This window comes from Nyctibius grandis, chromosome 14, assembly GCF_013368605.1.
Source record: "Nyctibius grandis isolate bNycGra1 chromosome 14, bNycGra1.pri, whole genome shotgun sequence".
Taxonomy (NCBI): Eukaryota; Metazoa; Chordata; class Aves; order Nyctibiiformes; family Nyctibiidae; genus Nyctibius; species Nyctibius grandis.
In genome coordinates, this window is record NC_090671.1 from 7,078,765 (window position 1) to 7,098,515 (window position 19,751).

General features: G+C 41.5%; 2 protein-coding genes across 4 annotated transcripts in view; both read right to left on the bottom strand.

The window, feature by feature from the left end:
- PPIL2 (peptidylprolyl isomerase like 2) overlaps positions 1-11,319 on the bottom strand; it is a 73,064-nt gene extending 61,745 nt beyond the window's left edge. Inside the window, exons 1-5 of the mRNA XM_068412530.1 lie at positions 11,201-11,319; positions 10,971-11,020; positions 10,366-10,411; positions 9,368-9,430; positions 9,152-9,203 (exon numbers count right to left, since the gene is read on the bottom strand). Of these exons, the coding sequence (XP_068268631.1) occupies positions 9,152-9,203; positions 9,368-9,430; positions 10,366-10,411; positions 10,971-11,020; positions 11,201-11,232 (243 nt within the window). The 5' untranslated portion in view covers positions 11,233-11,319. The remainder of the gene's footprint in view (positions 1-9,151; positions 9,204-9,367; positions 9,431-10,365; positions 10,412-10,970; positions 11,021-11,200) is intronic.
- A 3,249-nt stretch (positions 11,320-14,568) lies between these two features.
- HIRA (histone cell cycle regulator) overlaps positions 14,569-19,751 on the bottom strand; it is a 36,004-nt gene continuing 30,821 nt past the window's right edge. For all 3 annotated transcript variants that reach the window (XM_068412574.1, XM_068412573.1, XM_068412572.1), the window contains exons 22-25: positions 19,322-19,444; positions 18,108-18,271; positions 16,035-16,123; positions 14,569-15,452 (exon numbers count right to left, since the gene is read on the bottom strand). In XM_068412574.1, coding sequence (XP_068268675.1) covers positions 15,336-15,452; positions 16,035-16,123; positions 18,108-18,271; positions 19,322-19,444 — 493 coding nt within the window. In that variant the 3' untranslated portion in view covers positions 14,569-15,335. The remainder of the gene's footprint in view (positions 15,453-16,034; positions 16,124-18,107; positions 18,272-19,321; positions 19,445-19,751) is intronic.

Sequence of the window (19,751 nt, forward strand, 5' to 3'; positions counted from 1 at the left end):
TTTCAGATCTTGTAAATGGATTTAATGATGATAAAAGGCATTGGAAATCCTCAGCAAGTCTACACATTAAGGGAATGTGACTGGAAACAGCAGCACTGTTTTAACAAGATAAGCCATCTTCATGTAGTTTAATATTTCATGAAGAATTTGGGGTCAGCAGCCAAGAGGCCAGAATAGTCTCATGATTCAAGGTATCATTTCTATGTTCAGTTCAACAGCAAAAAAGCTACATATTTATCACATGGATAACTGTCAACCCAATGCTAAAAAGAAACCCTCAATTCACATTCTTGGATGAAGCTGCTGTTTAACTGCAGCTTTCACCTACTACTGAACTGGTATGGAAATGGGCACAAAAGATCCTTCATTACCCACTGCCAGACCACTGTATTTCCATATTTAAATTTTAATTAAACTGACACCATATGGTCACCAAAGCCTTGTCCAGAGAATCATAAAGATATGCTTGATAACACACATTGCTCACAGATACTAGCAATAATGTTGCTCTATCAAAGAGCACATTAACAGAAATTACCATGAGAAAAAGATGTGTAGTTTCATGTGCAAGATTAAACCTGCAGTCCTAATGCAGTCAGAAGTCTATCAATCCAGAGACCCACAGCCAAATACAACATGGTTCATGGAAAATAAAGCTTTGCAGAAGCATCAAAAAGCTAGTCTCCAATTTTACTGAAAAACAGGCAAGTAAGGATCTGTGGGAAGCCTCATGCTGCATCTTATTTAAGGATAGAGCATTTCACAGCTGCTAGTTTTTCAAGTGTCACAATCACAAAATCCCATCCAATGTGCACACTTCCACCAAAACACGGAAAAGGAAAAAAAAGGGACCATCTGTTTGGTCTGTAAAACCCAGATGTAAATACTTCTTTGCTGTAAGGGAAATAATGCATTAGGAACAATGCTAGACACACTTATCTGCCCGTGTCCAGAGCTGGCTTACTGGATAAAACACTGCCCATCACCACCACAATCCCCCTCAACAAGGTGTGAAGGAGGCACGGCAGGTTGGCCAGTGACTCATGACACTGCACGGTTTTAAATGTCTCCTTTTGATAAAGCACTTGAACAGTAAGTGTAGGCAAACCTCATCTTCTTTGCTCTTGCTGCTTCCCAAAGATACAGGGAATTGAAAAATAAATCCCCCTTTTAGGACAGATAAAGGCTCTTAGTGGTGCTGGGCACACTACTGTAAAACACAGAGATACAGCTTTGGGGGAGAAGCAACCAACTGTTCACGTGCTCGTCAGTAACAAAGGAGAGTGGGAAAGTTTCAGAAAACCCAACAAAAAAAGGAGTCATCTTCCAGGCCATCAGCCTCACCGGGACCTTCATCCCCTTGACCCTCCTGTGTTTTATGACCGTTTCCAGTTATAACACACGACTTTCTGGTCATTCCTCTGGGCAGGAATCATGCCCTCATATGGTCCTATCCAGGGGCCTTGAAAATTTATGGTCACTAGTCAAATATTAACTCATTTAGACTGTTGACTAAAAGCTAATAATTTCTGAAGCAAATGAGGTAAGACGACATGGTTCAGTTGCTGCATATTGAAGAGTTCATCTCGTTCAAAGTGGATTCTAGGCATTTGAGCAGCAGCCTGTGTCTGCTGCCTCCAGACAAAAATGCACCTGGAGAGAGATGCTTAATGTTGATGGCTGTAACCACCCGTGTCTGAAAGACTGCTACAGGCCGCAGAAATACAGGCAGCAACGTTCAACTGGAAACAAAAAAAAAAAAAAAAAAAAAAGGAGAAAAGGAAGAACCACTGCTCATCCTGGCTAACGCTTATTTATAAATAAGTACCCACTTCTGAAATGACCCAAGCTATCAAGAGAAAAAGCAACAAATTACGATATTCTGAAAGCACCCTTCGTGTCTCAACACATACACTGAAACTGTTTGCTCTCTTACACTATCATATGTAATATATCAAAGTATTATCAAAGTATTTCAGGAAGAGATTAGAAAATATTCCCACCACCGTACCAGGCATTCACCCAGCATTTACTGCGTATGATTAAGATTAACTCTGTTCAAAGAAGATAAATTAAAATTAAACAGATGCAGAGAAGGACAACTGTGACCATTTAGGGTATAGAGAACTTAAAGGCAAGAAGAACATCTGACAGGAAAATACAAGTCTCAACAAGAAAATGTCAAGAAAGCATTAAATTCCTCTGTACCAAATACACAGCTGTAAACACTAACAGAGAAGCACAATTTTGGCACAAATACAAACAAGACTAAGCTGGTCAAACCCAAAATTTACAGAAGATATCTATCAGATTAAAAACCATCAGAAGAACCTCTCGGCAGTCATAGCAGGAAGAAAGCAAACACCAGATCAAGACAGAGCACGCAGTTGCAAAGCAGACTGTGAGAGAGCTGAAGACCTCAGAGTCTTCCAGTTTTCTGTTCCTGATCATTTCACCCTTCTTTCCGCAACACATGAAAACCAACTAAGCTGGATTTGTCTGAATTATTTTTCAACAACAAAGCTTCCCTTGGTATTATTTCTGTAAGCTTTGTTCTCTGCTCTGTAATAAGCTATTACTCACCCAGAACAAAACTGTATTCTCACCCCCCACTGAAACTTTTCTTACAAATAAACAGGAAAAAACCTCCCTCCTTCACTTCAAATGTACAGGAAAAAATATGGCAAGTTTAACAAAAGGGAAAAAAAAAGAGGCAATTGACATTTAGACCTATGCAATATCTGAAGACTTGACTGAGTTGCATCAGACAAATTAAGAAATATACTTTGAATTTCAAGGCTGAAGATGTGCCGACTTCTTTGACATGTATGTGAAAAGCATCCTCTAGAGAAGAATTAAAATTCTCATTTATACATCAGTTATGCTACAGACAAATGAGACCTGAAGTTACTGATCCACCTAAATTATCACTCATTTCCAAAGCCCCAAGGAGAAAATGTAGCAGACTACTTGGATTTCAGGTGCCGTGCTCTGATGCTGTGGAAAAAAACAGTGAAAGGGGATGTGTCTCACTTCTGAATTTTTCAACATAATGAAAAATATCTCAATTGGTCAAACTATTTTGCTCTTAATTAGATAGTCCCAGCACTCTAGATATGGAAAACTGATGTGGAGATACCCTGTCTATGGAGGGCCGCACAGGATTTTCCTCTCAAAATTTTGTATCTAGACAAAGAATGAAAATGCTCAGAGTAAGCATATTCTCTTTGGAAACAGTAAGAGTGAAGAAAACTTTTCAAGAGAAAAACATGAAAAGTTACAAGGAAAGTTTGACTCTTGCTGCAGTGTGCCATCTTTAGAAGACCATAAAAATTCTAAGGTGGTATTACCACCGTGTTGCAGAAAGGTCTAGACAAGCACTCTGAAAATGGCTGTCACACTGAACATTATCTACAGCTATTACATTTTCCTGACAATGTATTCCAACAGCAGGTACTGCTACGCTGGCATGAAAGAGGTCACCTTCAAACCACAGATCCTTGTCTGATGACATCCATTATTTGCTGCTCATTATCTAGAAACACACCTGGAATAACACAATTAAAACAGCAATCTGCAGTAAAGTACCACACAGACCATATGAACCAAGTTAAAAGCCATAGTCACTGTTGATTTAGCCAATACAGGTCACATGAAACTTGAACTTGTCCTCTCCCTGGATCAGGCCAGAGACCCGTTCCACTCAACTCAGCGTCGGATGTTTTGTTTGTGATCTTGATCTCGACACCTCCGACTCAGCAATGTGTGAAGCTCATGCAACCCACTTACAGGAATCCACTCCCGAAACACAGAGGCCCTGCACTGATCATTTGATAGAGGTGGAGAGCAATTTGTAGTGAACTAGAAAGCCTTGGCTGGAACTTAACCTGTACTTTAACACCTGTTCCTACAGTACTTGATATTTCTCACACTCCTGACATGCTGCAGCTTCTTTGTTCAGAATATTGCAGAAGAAAAAACCTAAACCCTCTTTCTCATTATGCTCACTTCTTGGGTGAAGAAACAATTATCAGTGCTTTCTATTTCTGTATCTGTGTTTTCAAAATAAGTACACGGTAAAAACATTTTTATGCTTAAGGAAGTTTCACCTTTGCTCTAATTTCTGCATCCTTTTCAGGCAGGATTTCCCTTACTTAGACAGCCAAAGACTTTTTTAGTGCATTAAAAAAAGTGCTGTAAGGTTGTTTGTTCATTTTTAAAGTGGGATTAATCAATTCAGTGGTAAAAAAGTAATCTTCTCCATATCCTCTCCATTAACCTGCTCAGCAAGCTTCTCTCACTGCAATACCAGCAATTGATTTCTACGAGACTGGCTGAAACCTATCTGATCAAATTGAAAAGAAACCATGCTTTCTCAATAAAATGAAGTAACAATAGCCACCAGCATTTGGGAGAGGAATTAGCTAATAAACATATTTGAGGAATGTATTTGAGAATGACTTTCCAAAGTTTTGAAACAACAGACTTGGTTGCAATTTTTCCTTTTGAGGGTAAGAAGTTACTGGTTTTAAAAGTGCCTGTAATTATTCAGGCAAGCATCATCCTACCAACATTGTTTCAAACAAATGATTACAAAAAAAGGGCACTGCTTACATTCCTACGCGAGCAGTGCTGAGCGAGGTGTCTGCTACAGGCTCTGTCATTGCTGCAGGGCATCGCAGGTATAAGATGTGCGTCTCTGGGTGCTCTCAAAGCATGGATCAGACAGGCTTACTGCATGAGGCAGGCACCTGTACTGCCGCAACTATTTGATCATATTAGTCATAATCTCACCCCAAGTAATTTTTATTTGGTAAATACAGGATTAAGAGCATGGGAGAACAATAGCAAATATTTATCTTGTACACAGAGCAAAACTTTGGGTATGGCTCTCTCTTTTAAGAAGGCAGATGTCCTTCTGCGAAAAGTCAGAGATTTTCAGCCTTCCAACTCCAAAGTTAGTCCTCATTTTTCACGTCAGTAGCTGCCTTCTCCTACTTCTTTATATGCCCCAGACTCCTTTTTACAGTTATCTTCAGAGACAGCCTAAGCAAAAGGCTTTCCCAACCCTAAAAAAGAAACCTCAGAATTTATAAAATTTTTCCTACTTAACCTAGTAAGAAGCTAAAACCTTGTAACACTTAACAAAATGCTTTTTCTGGCCTATATGTCTGGATCCTAACCTTGCATGAGACAGGGCACAACACAAATTGTGCTCTGCCTCATTCGGACTAGAAATGTGACTCCTAGTCTCATACATCCACCACACAGCATCTTCAGGTCTCTTAGGTATATGTTAAGCCCAAGCTAAATTAACTCGACTGAATCCTGTTTGCCCTTCAAGACACACATATGCAACCACCGTACAGCTGCACGTGGCCCCTACCATGAGGATTGCCTCTCTGGGTTATGCAGCATCAGCAGACACGCGGATTTTAGTTCGCTCTGAGCAGTGCAGAAGCGATTCACCCAGGTGAGCCCTCTGTATGAGTTTAAGAGCAGATGCACTTAAAACAGTCAGAAAATTGACTTTGGACCAAAGCCTTAGAAGCAAACACTAGAGATGAACTGACATTCAATGTCCAAAAGACCTAAATTCCCACAGAAAAGAAGGAACAAGGGACAAATACCCTAGCTACTTCTGAGACAGGGGAAGAGAGATATCTGCCCAAGGAGACAGAGCCAGTCTTGAATGTAGCTGAAGTACACCACAATCTGGCAGTTAGAATGTGTCTGAATCAGACTGAAAAAAATAGGTATTTATATCAGAAACATCACAATGCAAAGGAGAAAAATAGCTCAGCCCACATATAACATATCCATGCAACAAAGAACAATTTCCTTGAAATTCCTGTCAAAAGGCATGCTGCTACCGTCATGCAGCTCTATCGTCTGTTCATGTTTGAGATTCCAACAAACCAGACACGCTCTGACCAATCTCATTTCCTGGAGACAGGTACTCCTGAGCCCAGCTGGCTGTCTTGTGTGGGCATGCTGGTCACTGCTGTCATATCGCCGCTACATGAAACGTTCTGGCAAGCTTGCAACTATCTGCAAGCCCAAGAAGCCAGAGTGCTGTTCTCAGTAAAAAGGAATGAGCTAACTATGACTTTTCTCTTTATTTCATGCAATTTCAGTGTAAACATAAGCTAGGGCGGTGTCCTGACAAAAAAAAGTGAGCCAATGCCATCTGACAGGCTGTAGTTCAGCTGCAAGAGATGCACTGTTTCTTCCAACATTATTGGTGTAGTAACAGAAGTATTTTTTACCAGAATGCACTAAGAAAAAGGGGAAAAAAGATATCTAAAGCTACTTTCTGGAATAGCTCCTGGGAAACTCTAGACAAAGGCCAATGGTGATTTGTTTCTCCTAAACGGATATTGGTGTCCATACTGCACCTCAGGAGAATGCTCAGAAAAGCAAGAAAAAATAAATCATAAACCATGAGGAAGCATAGGGAAGGAAAGAAAAAAAATTTAAAATATTTTAAATATATCAAAGAATAACTGTGATCTTGGCATTGCAAAATTTCTTTAAAAAGGAAGGCTGGTCCAATAGTTTAGGACTCGGAGGAATCAGAGAAGTCACTTGCAGATCAGTTCATAAACATCCAATTAATAAAAGACTAGCACAGCCCTACCCCCTGGGAGCATTGTGAAGATAAATATATTCATGATTGCAAGGCTCTCCAATTCTTCACTGAGGGGTCCACTTCAGAAATAAGACAGCTAGACAGAACTAGTGAGTACCAAGAGTGCACCATTAACACCACTGTTTCCAAGTAGCCTACTTAGTTCTGTAAAATGTTTGGTCTGTAGCCAGAAGTACAAACAACATAAGTACAAGCCACAAAGGATTTCATTATCATTTTTAACTTCAGGACAAAAATGTGGAAAAGTTCTCCAGAGCCTCATAACCAATGATGAATCATCAATCTGTGCAAAATAACTTCATAGGTCACCATACAAAACATGGCACTGCAGCTAATCTGGCTCAATTCCTTTTTAAACAAACCCAGAGTCCTAAGTTTCTGTAGGTCACCAACTCATTACAGAAAATATTTTCTGGTTTCTACAATGAGCAAGCTGTACAAGTCACAGAAGGTGAACACACAATGATAGATTAAACAGAGGGCAGTACAGTCTAGAGACGCACAAGCACAACTCATTGACTTCTTCTGCAACCTACCCTGCCTTGTCCCAGCACCCCCATTCCCTTCCTGCTCAACACCGTCCTCCCCTTCCAAAAAACAGAGCTAGCCCTCTGGGAAACAAAGGCTAAATTGCAACACTTCCTTCAACCCCACTCTTCAACTCATAGCTCCCCAGGGTTGGATTCAGCAGGGCTGCGTACTGTTCTGGAGGGAAGCATCTCCTTTTTCTTCTAAGTGGTCTGGAACGCCTTCGTCCTCTGGAGGACAGAGCTGTACAGCACAAGTCCACCACTGAATACAAGGTAAGGAGAAAGGGCTCCCCAAACAGAGCAATACAGATGAAAAAGGGATGCTGAGGGGAGCTGAAGCACAAATCTGGGTAAACTAGTAGATACCAAAGTCAGACTTTATTTGAGAATTTATGATTCACCAAGTATATTCTGCACAATCTCCCTTTCTCTATGTTACACAAGACCACCAGACACATTACACTTCTTGCTTAGCATTTACCTGAAGTAATTTTAAACCACAGCACGGTTCACAGTCTGAAATGAGAACAGGTGTCATGGAGCTGCTCTCAGTGAAAAAAATTGATCTGGCAACACCCTAAAACCCCCAATGAATGCACAGAGCAGCAAGGTGGTGGTAGGCTGGTGAAAACAAATGAAATAGCTGTAATTCCATTCCTTCTCAACAACACATTGGCCTCTTCGTGTTTGAAGAAAGATATTCAATCATCTTTCCATCGCACAAACACAGCTGCAGTTTGCTATAGCTGAAGATATTGAGTCTGACAGCCTGTTCATATTTAGAGTTTGGAATGCTGCATCTGTATTTAGCTTCTCCTCGTATCTCCCTGCTGGGAAAATCTTTAATCAAACACAAGATGTTTCAAAGGTAATCTCAAACCACAAAGCCATCTGCAAACCAACCAACGATCCCGTGCAATGGTTGCCACCTAATGCTCGGGAAAGGAACTGCACTTACTGAAGGAAAAGACAAGTTTCAGTAGATCAAGCAACAATTTCTGTTTAAAATTTTCCTCTATGCCTTCACAAACAATGCACTCTCTTTTAACACACCAGAAAAAAAAATAATTCCAACAAGGAAATATTTCCAGTATTTCATATTTAGCTGGTGCTTTACAATGTCACACTACTACAGAAAGTATCCCTTCATAATTATCATTTATGCAGAAAAAGGGGAAAGAAAAACCACTAAGGCACTGATCATGGTGTGAAATCCCAGTCTCACAGTAAACTATCACGACAGAGGCAGTTCAGAAGCTTTCTGAAATATATTGTCAAGATAACTCAAAAGATTTTGCAGCTTAAGCTTACCATTCATAATATCACTTATTAATCTCTTTAATCTGCATAAAGCCAAATACCCTTTGGTTAGGAAACATCACTGCAAGTTTAATCACAGATAGAGAGGTGAGCTTGCCAGCACTTTGCCCTGTACAGACTAGAATCCTGCTCGTACGAGGCAGCAGTACAGAGCCTTTTCCATCACTGACCAGTCAGGCTTTCTGGGCATCGCTAGCAGTAACAAAAGAGCTCACATTTCCATCTATACAGATTTTAATTATGCCATACTTGTGAGAAAGGTAAGATACCCTGGGGTTTTATACAAATGAACTGCACATTTCCTCCACCACATTATTTACAATCCAATAAAAAAAAATAATGCTTTCCTCTTTCTTCCACACACACAGTCCAAGGCTAATTATTTTCTAGACCATTAACAGGATGACAGTGAGGGAATACCAGGTCTCAAATCTAGAGGCCTTTTTTTTTTAAGCTAAAAAGAGATCCCTAATAAATCTGTATATTAATTTCAGCAAAACTGATCTCACAAATATCATACTTCAAAATTGAACTCCCATTCAACTTCTTTTGCTTTCATTAAGGCACTTTTGTTTCTCCCACACATTAAATAGGAAAATGAACACAAGGAAAGCAAACATATCATGTGAATACACCCATCATTACTTACTTCTCCTGTGATTGGATTGGTTCCATATTTCTTTATCCAAGGAACAATGCTCCTGAAAACAGAAGGGATAAAGTAATAATAGACAAGTGACACCAGAAACCTCTATTATTTTTTGATGGGCATGAATATTTTTGCCAGCTTGCTAAGATCAAATGGTGATTACACAGCTATAACCAAGCAACACAAAAGTAAAGCTAAGTAAAGACAGTAACTTACAGTATGTCAAAGACTGTCCCATCTGGTGTGCAAACTGGGTATTCAAATGGCTGCAGAGACAAACTAGAAGGAAAAGTACACATCCTTTTTAGCAAAATCAGCTGGAAATCATGATGACAGAAGCAAATAATGTTTTGCTGATCCACTTACACATTAAAGCAAGGCCTACACCAATGAAAATACTGAGTGGCTGCCAATACTCACTACCTGATTCTACATAAATTAGGTTAACAACAAAATCTGTGAAAGAAACTGGTGCAGTTCAGTAACTTGTAGCTGCCAGCACTCACAGCCATAGAGCCACAGGGGCCGGTGCTGTAACAGTCCCCAACCTGCTTCCGTTGCCATGTTGGGCCCCACCAGCGCAAAGGATGGTGCAAGCAGAGACACTGTCTTTGCACTGAAACGGGCTAGGGATTAACTGGCAGTGACGTTCAGCATCCCCTGTCAGGGATGCTTCCACAATCCACCCAGCCTTTACCCAAGCAGCAGCAGTTTGTAGATGTGGATGGTAACTTCTTGAACTATTTGATTTACAAGAGGATTTCTAACCCACTTCTAATAACTGCCTTCTTTCACTCTAGCACTTCAAGCAGTAAACTCTAAACACAAAAAACTAGCTTAAATATTGCTTCAATCTATCTAATCACTGCCTCAGAAAGACAAATGATTGACCAAGCATATTCTGACCAGGGAAAAGTAGATGCAGGTCCCGATTACACAGACTTGAAAGACTGAAATGTACACAATAATTGTTCTGAATTATTTTTTCACTTGTGTATTCTTTTAGCCACGAGATTCAATCTCTGCAGACACTAATCATGGAAGGTACATATATTGTTTCAGTTCTTATTGAATTTTTTCTTGCTGCATTGCAATCACAGCAGGCACAAGTCAATGCAAGTAACTACCTTGGAAGAACACGGCTCAGTTCAACGTCAACAGCCTGATAAATAGATGCATCATTTAATAATGATAATGCAAATTTGTTGTCTTACCTGCAGTGATCAAATGATAAACGTCTAAAAGTAGTGCGTGGAAGGTCTGTTTATGAAAAAAAAAACCATCAGGATTTTAATAAATACTTAGTAGTCTAGATAACAAAGAAACACTTGAGAGTTACATTTTGCTATATACATGGTGGCAATTTACTCATAACAAGGATAAATACACAAAACCTTGCAAAACTGTAACTAAAATCGGACTTCTCCCGCAGAGCACAAGTACACTCCTCAACCAAAATTACACGAACAGAAAAAAAATTGAAACAGAGCTCTGACAGACCGACAGCACTGAGATTAAATCTGATGATTAACACTGCAAACACCTTCAGGCCCTGCCCTACCAGCGGGCACAGAACTTGTTGGCAGGGACAGCTCATCTGGGCGTTAAACCTCGAATTTCTGCCGTTTTCACGCCGATCAGCCCCGCCGATTTTAGGACCCCCAGATGCACAGCCCCGGGGCTCAGGGGCCGGCTCGGGAGGAGCCCAGACAGCCCTGCTGCTACCAGGGATGCTCCGAGCAAGGGGGTCGCTTCAGCGGCCACCCCGAGTTAAACGACCCCACCGAAGTCAATCTGGGGGCACCCTTCACCCCTTTACCTGCTTTCTTGCCCCCGTAGAACTGCGTGTACTCCGCGCACGTGATGTACCTGCCGAGACAGCGGGGCCGGTCACTCGGTCGGTCACTCGGTCGGTCACTCGGTCACTCCCTCCCTCCCTCCCTCCCCACAAGCAGCCGCAGCCACCCCCGCCCTCCCACACCCCGGCAGGCCCCGAGGCGCCCCCCGCCCCGCCCCGCCCGGGCCGCCCCCGCGCACGCCCGCGCTCACATCTTATCCTTCTGGTGCTGCCTCTTCCCCATGGCGGCGGCTCAGCCCGCCGGCCCTCGGGGACACGGCTCCGTGGATCGCTCCCAGCCGCTCGTGAGCTCACAGTTGCGGCCGCGGCGCTTCCGGTGCGGGTGCGGCGGCGAAAGGCCCCGCCGCGGAAACACGGGCGGCGGGCGGCGTTCCGGGGCCGGCCGGGCTGAGGGGCGGGGAGCGCTGAGGGGAGGCGGGCGGTGCGGGCCCGCTGGCGGGACAGCGCCTGCACGTAGCACAGACGTGTGGCCTTTCGGCTGCCTGCAGACGAGTCTGTGCCCCAGAACCCGGCGCCCGGCTCAATCTCATTTTATTTCAGTTTTTGCTGTAGCTGCGGTTGGGGCCTCCCTCAGCGGCGCCGGGGGAGCCCTGAGGGAGTTCGGGCAGGTGTGCTCTGCCCGGGTCGTAGTGAGAATGTCTGATCCCCCTGTGACCTTCCCCATTCCCCATCCAAACCATTAATTAAAGCTCCTTGGTTGTTCAAAACAACCTGCCCACGCTGCCGCTCTGGAAGGGCTCCTTGTTGGTTTTGCTGCAGGTTTCCTTCGATAATGTAATACAGCCTTAAGCAGAGTACTCATAGCCCTCGTCTGAAAAAAGGTGGTGCTGAATGTAAGCAGAAAATGCCAAAATATCCAATTGAAGAAAAATGTTCTTCTTTTAAAAATAGTTTGTTGCATGGAATTTAAAAATCACAATATTCCTGGTCTGTTGGGCAGTGACAGAACCTCCCGAGAAAAAATGGTCAGAAAAACCTACGTAGGATCTAAAATGGAGACAGCGCTTCATAAAAAGTATTTCAGTGTCTCTTCAAAGACTTAATGACAAAGAAGAACTTACTTTCCCTTAGTTAATTACCTTTAAATCCTATTAAACAGCATTTATTACAAGACCGGTATGAACAGCACAAGGCTGACCAGACAACGGCCAGAATCCAAACATCTTGCCTTTAGCAGAAGGAAATAGCCACCTGTCTCAGAGCTTTCACTTATCAAACACCTCCAAAACTATCCATGCTCGTTTGTTCTTTCCTTGTTAAACCATCAACCTGGCAGCTGCCTACACAGAATGGTCAAGAGTCAAAATCCATGGAAGCTGATAGCCAGACTCCCACTGACCAGACTTTGGACCAGACCCACCTTTTCCCCAAAACATGGTGTCTATCTCCTATTTTAGTCATTTCAGTGGGTTGCTTGCCTGCATACACGAGCACAACCTGATTAGTTGCAGATATCCCTGCTCATGGCAGGGGTGTTGGACTAGATGACCTTTAAAGGTCCCTTCCAACCCAAACATTCTATGATTCTACTCCATGAGGAATATAATGCCAGTTCCCATGACTGTAGACTAATTGGCAATAGCATATGAATCATTCACAGCACTACCACAACTGGATGTCACCGTACCATTAAACTTTTTGGACTAGAGGTCAGGGGAACTCGGATGGCTCTCCTTATCACCTTCATTTTCCCCAGCAGGTACACACAGAATCAAGCTGTGCTGCCACTACATTTCCCACTGCTTGTTGAAAATTCACTGATGCCATACTGAAGAATAGCTGCTAAGTCAGTTGTTTTTATTGCTCTTCAGGACACTTCAGTCAGAGTGTACATGAGATCACTGAACCAAGAAGTAACCTGGTGTCTGTCAGGTCTGGTATTTGAATACAGAAGGCAACAAAACCCTCCAAAACCCCACATTTGGAGGATTTGTTGCCTTAAAGAACACATCCCTCCCTCTAGGATTCAGATAACCCTATAACTGCAGAGTCGCCTCTCTGAAGAGGGTCAGTCCCCTTCAGCCAAAGTCCACAGGAGCACAGCTAATCCTTTTCCTGGCTGAGGGTGAAGAATATTGTTTGTTTTTGCTATAAGTTTAAGGGAGAAACTGCCCTTTTACGAGGGTTTGAATACACTTACTCATTTCAATACTAATTTTCTGTCACAGTTTAAAGCTGGGCCGGCTATTAAACCTGTGGCAGATGCTGTTAACCCTCCCCCCCACCCCCCGCAAAGGGAAAGGGAAAGGGAAAAGGGAGAGAGACTTCCGGGTTGGAAAGTTAAAACAGTTTTAATAAATTATAATAAAGAGTATAATAATAATAATAGAAATAATCAAATATATACAAATATATATACAAAACCAAGATTGAGCTCCCCTGAAGTCAGCCATGTCACCACCGGCACTGCAGGGCAGGCTCTGGGAAGGCCCAGGCTGGGCCTAGTGACGGTCCAGAGCTGGATTCGGGAATGCACGGATCGGGATCGGGGGCAGCAGGAAAACAGACAGAGTCCTCTTCAGACACCGGCCATAGCAGAAAGAGAGCGAGACCCTCGTGATCCCCCCGCTTTATACCGAGAATGACGTGTATGGGATGGAATACCTTCGTTGGTCAATTTTGGGTCACCTGCCCTGTCCGCTCCCCCCCTGCAGCTGCGACCCCCCTTCGGCTCTTTACTCGTAAGCAGTGAGGAATTTAGCAGTGACCTTGGTTTCTCTAACACTAAGTACAGCAAGAGCCTTTCTGCACAACATCCCTACCGCTGCCTCAGCGATAACTACAAACTTCGAGCGTTATCAGTTCTGGAAGCAGACGCTGTCTGCAAAACATGCAGTTAGTTTCAGAAAGTGCAGTTACTTAGAAGAGACTTAGCTGAAAGTAAAAATCACTGAAAGGAAAATTGGCCTGGTTTAGGCCAAACCAGGACATTTTCTTACTCAAAACATCTCAAACTAAGGCAATAAACTGGGGCACACCTGAACAGTCAGGTCCTGGGAAGAGCCAACACATACACTTGCTTCTTTCCCAGCACCAAGCATACTTTGGGAGAGAAAACAAGTTGATTGATTTGGTTTCAGTGTAATTCCCAAACTACCCCACAAGTGAACTGCTGGCAGGGCACCAGCACTATTTTGTTGTTATGAAACGCCACACAAGGCACATGGCCGTAACTGCATGAAGCTCACTTCTTGTTGCAGCGCTGACCACTTTCGGCCCTGGTCAGAGGAGCCCATTTTGCTTTGTGTTGCCTGAGATAACGAGCACTCCCACACAGCTCCCGCTCGCTCAGCTGAGACCTGGCTCCAAGAGAAAATGTTGTAGTTGCTCTAGGGAGATCACAAGTGCTTGTCTCACCACAGAGGAAAGATCATCCAGACGGTATTATTTATTTCTACACTTGTTAACATGATTCAGCCTGTATTGACATTTCTGGAGATGCTTTTGCCCTTTGTAATAATTCAAGACCATGTTTTGGTTTGTTTTTTAAACCAATGCAAGGTTAATTTATTTTTGTACTTACAAAAAGAGCCACCCCACTGTATCCCTCCCCCTCCCCCCAAAATGCCTTTTACAAACGTTTAAAAATTAAAAACCAGATGATGACATGTTAATTTGGTAGAATTATTTTGAAACATAGCTTTTGTATTTAGAGTTAAATTTCCTACAAGATGACTTTGTAGATAGCCTGATTATTGGCCAAATAAAATTCCATATTACAAGTTAGCAAATTCTAGTACAAAAATAGTCCATGTGTTAGAACAGCCTCTTATTATTATTATTATATTCACAGGAAAGAGTCTATTGGCTGCATAATACATTAATATTTACGAAATTTCTTTTTATGTGGCTCATTCATCTAATTTAATATAGTGTTGAGCCTCAATAAATCCTCAGGCAAAAAACCCTAAACAGGGTTAAATATGCTGTTCAGTGTACTCTGAAGTACTGTGCTTTTCACAGGACATCCAAGAAACCCCACAAACAGTTCTCAGCTAGTTTTGATATTAAAATGAGATCCAGATCCAAAAGGACCCCCCTGAAGCACATATCCACGACTTTCCATAGAAACAGAGGCCACAGCTTCGATGGTTAAGTTTCACTCAGGAAACGGTCTAGCTCATCCACTCATCATTTTCACAAATCCACTTGTGAGCTTCTTTAAAAACAAAAGCGGGTCACTCCTGAAGCATCTGGGACCCTTATGGCACTGCCCTCTTCAGGAGTGTCCCTACTGACCGGGCTCTCGCTCCTCTTCTGTCTCTGGTCAATGCTGTTGATCAGTTTCTCTCGGACCAGGCCCCGCGGGGAAAATCTGGGGAAATGCTACTTGTCTCTCAAGATGTCTAGCTGCTCTTGATATTCTGTGAAAAGCCTCTGGAAGCGGAGGTTCTGTCCAATAACAGGAAGAAGCTCTTTCAATAGTTCTCTCTTTCGTAAACCCTGCACAAAAACCACAAAAGCATCCTCAGAATGTATTACTTGATATCACGAATATATTTGACAGAGCTGTTTAAGATTCACGCCTTTTTTCCTGCCTGGAGAGGGCTGTGTATTTTATGTTTACTCTGCTTACATGACTCCCTGAATAAAAACTGTCTTTACATGTATATACACTCATGAAGCTGGTGCAGCCTCTGCAGTTACAGCCTCCAGACGTGCTCTGAGAAGGGAAGATATTTCATTGGCATGTCACCATTTCAAAGTTGCCGTCTGAAGAACGTGGAGACCTGAACACGTAACTCTGCTCCATCTGCATGATATTCGAGACAGCACCATAGCTGAGACTGTGGCACTAAGTATTTGTCTACAGTTTCACATGAAATTAGTAAAAGTGCCATGGGAGGAAGCCTGCTTATGAGATTAGAGCAGAATACGGAAAGAGTTCCAGGGTCAGCAAAAATAATGTGATTGCTTTTTTTGCCACTAAGTTTAATCATATTTTACAGAACATGTCTATCCCTGTTCTGTAATTTTCATGGGAAACTCTTCCTCGTTCTTTGTTAAACTATTATCAGGACTTACCATAACTGTTGATTCCCACTGACTTCCAGCTGAGTAATGGACTGGACCCAGTAAATCCTTGCATAATTCTCGCAAACGATATTCAAACCCTGAATATTATCAGAAAATAAAATCACATTCATAAGCATTTCACTATATATAACCACGCTACAATGTAACTGACAATATTCAGGAACAAGTTACAAGTATCTAGAATAAAATAAAACCAAAACCATCGATTTCTGAAAACATATATTATTCTTCTAACAGTAAATCTTTGGAAAGATAAGATGATTTGTAAAGGATTTATCTTAGAGTTCCAAAGGGTTTTAAGTTCTCAAACCAAAAACACCACTAAAGACGATCTACAATAGGGAGAAAAACTGAAGTAGCTACTCCAGTTTGTTTTAAGAGCTGCCGTGATCTCAACCTCACTCCCCCGTCCCAGATAAATAACCAAAAAACACTGGAAAACCGACAGACTTCAACAGCCAGAGAACTAATAGAAAAAAAAAAATCACAAGAATTGGAAAGCCACAAGATGAAAACCAGTGAAGGGGAAAAGCTGTTAGGTTGCATTTAATGGCAATATATGAATTTGGAAAAATTGAGTCAGTAGTAATAAATAAATACATCAGACATTCTTCTGAAATATTAAAATATTACTAAACTAGAAGAGATCTCTCAAACCCTTAGCAAAAGAGCTTATAACACAATTAAAATGGATCCAATTAATAGGCACAAGAGTTTAAAAGTAAAAGAAAACCTTTAATAAAACCACACACAGTTTCCAGGCCAGCTTTATTCACCCAAAAAATCAGAGGGGGGAATTCCCTTGCAAGTAACAAAGTCATCCGTTCAAGAGTAACTTGCCAATCAAGCTATAATGGATGGAATATTTTAATGGATTAGAATTCATTAAATGTTGAAACCATGATAGGAATAAAGGGTAAATAACAGGATGTGCCATTTTCAAAATTCAGCAGACCTAGACAACTAGCGAAATAGTAATACGTGTGTGGCAAAGCAGAATTCACAGTGACATCCAATGTATACACACGTGCAAGGCTGTGACATCTGCGCAGTGCAGGATGAACCCTGCACACACAGAGAGGTTCTCAATTAGTGAGGTCTTTTAAAAGTATAACCATCTCTTTAGCATATGACCCAAGATGAACGTTTTAATTTCAACTGGGGAAGGACAGAGAGAATCTCATGCAGTTCATCAAGCTCTCTTGTTAAATAAGGTAGGGGTCAAAAGGCAGGAATTAATGAGTTCAATTTTAATTCTGCCAACTCCTATTAGGTGGCCTAACATGAACCATTTTGCTTCCCTCTGTGTAAAGCGATTATGCACGGTGAGAAATAAGGCTGAATTAATACAATGGGAACTACTAAATTAGGAATGCAGACAAGCAGAGGTACAACAGAGATCTTTAGAATCCAAGAAGAATAAAGTCAGCTGGTTAACCTTATTTAACATAATAGCATAGAAATACAGTCTATTCGAATACAAAATAGACACAAGCAACCTTTCTTGTGGGTTTCTTTCCTCACGGAATTTAACCTGCGGAGCTCACCAGTACAGGCTGTTGAAATTTTAGAATGTAAAAAAAGTACAAAGTGCAAGTAATACAAGCAAATTCTCTGCAGTTTCATGTGGTCTGGTACAAAGTGTCAGAGACCGAGCAACTCTTCTATTTCACATCAAGCAGCAACCATCAGCTGGCTGAGGAACATTATGTGTTTTACAAGGTGCTGCTGGTTCCTCGTACGCACATATGATATGCCTGACGGACCACTGGGCTTTTTTACCGTGCAATTCCTACTGCTGAAGTCCACAGATGGCACTGTTTCCCCAGACCATCATCTGCTCATAGTCCGTGTGCCAAAACAGGATTCCTCAGTACTAAGCACTATAGGAAGCAAATGCGCTTCAGCAGTTTGTTTTAGTTTTAAGTAAACTCTGAGTCCAGAAGCCAAGTGCTAAAAGGAGAACGTTAAGTGCAATCATACATAGACATGATGTGAATAGAGCATTTCTTAAAAATCCTCCAGAGCTGCAAACAAGTGACACAGCATGGCAGGTCTCACCTTCATTAACTAGGTACCGTGCATAGATAAGGAGCCAGTGGCGATATTCATGACTGGACTGTAACATAAGTGCTGCTGCTATCTGGTTCTCCAGGTATGCAAGTGTTGTTTCTTGTTGCACTAAATGAGGCATGGAGAACAATCTTGCAGCTTGCCTTCCTGAACTACAAAACCAAAGAAAAATTAACATGCCAGCCATAAAATCAGATACTAGTTTAAGGAATATATATTTTTGTAGTACAAGCTATTCTATGCTTATCTTTCAGAGGCACCTAGTGCTTCCAGAGTTCAAGCTTTTAATGACAAAGGCAGCACTTCATAGCAAACTGCCTTCCCCTCTCACTGGACCATTTACAAGTATCAAGGTCCACAGAGGAGTTTCTGCCTCCTGTTCTTTCCCTCTTCCTTTCATCTGTCTTCTCTTTAAAAACACAATGCTTTTCAGTGACCAAGTGCTCCTAAATGTTTATAGGAAATTAAGATGACTGCTTTACCTTTCTTTGCCCCTCACAGATGAAAGTCACAAAACCAACACAAGATATAAAGTTAGCTGAAAGCATTTAGAAGATTTCTTGCAAATAAACACATTGTCATAAGAAGGCTAATTTGAAAAAAGTAACCAATTATTTCCTTTTTGAAAAAAATGCTAATTTTTCAGTCTGATATTTTATCTCTCTCAAAAAGAGAGTGTTGTTTGTTTGGATTTCAAGTGTATTTCCCAATTAATTCCCCTCCCCCGACAAGAGAACAGCATTAAAATCATACAACTCTATACAGTTTTTCTCACAAAAAACATTTAAACTCAGATGTGAAGCTAATCACTCAACTTTCTCAAAGACTTCATTAAATAGATCCCTTGACGACAACTGAGCTACTCAAAATCTGTAGGCCTACTCCAAAGATGGTAAACTAAAAATTAAAATATAAAATGTAAGAAAATGCAGTTTAACTAATCAAAACATTACATGTACAGAATTGTCAAATACTTTATCCATCCAATAAAGAAGAGCCTTAAAATGATTAAGTTTAGAGCATGCTTTCCTGCCCCCAAGGTCTAAAAAAAAAAAAAAAAAAACAAACCCACTCTATGAGCTACTGATAATTTTCAGTGCCATTAGCATCTTAAGAATTAACTCACTGATTCAAGCACATGAATAATTAATAGAAAAAAAAAAGACAAACATGCTGATCAAATGAAGCAATTAAGTGCGTACTTTGATGTTCGTCCCTGTATTACAGCTAAGGGCCCGGAACACAGCATGGCTTCTTGGGAGGGTAAACTGTTCCTGAAGTCTGCACATTGTGCTAGAGAGTCCTGTTTGTCAGAAACAAGATTCCTAAAAGAAAGCAAACAAACAAAAAGCAAGTTTGAGGAGAGCAAGCAGTGCTATCAGGGGATCCAGCTCTGTTCTGCTTCAAAGCCCAACCTGATAACCAAAAAAATACCACCGAGGTGCTCAGGAATTCTGCAGGCCCCAACTGTTCCCACTCCACATCCAAATTCTGCTTCTGCTGTCATGGAAATGTCCGAGCCTCAAAGTTCACAATATTAATTGTATAATACAATTTAGCATTAGTTTTGAAGGAAATGAACTTTCTACTTGTCATTTTACATCTAATAAGAAATCATGCTCCAGAAAGAAG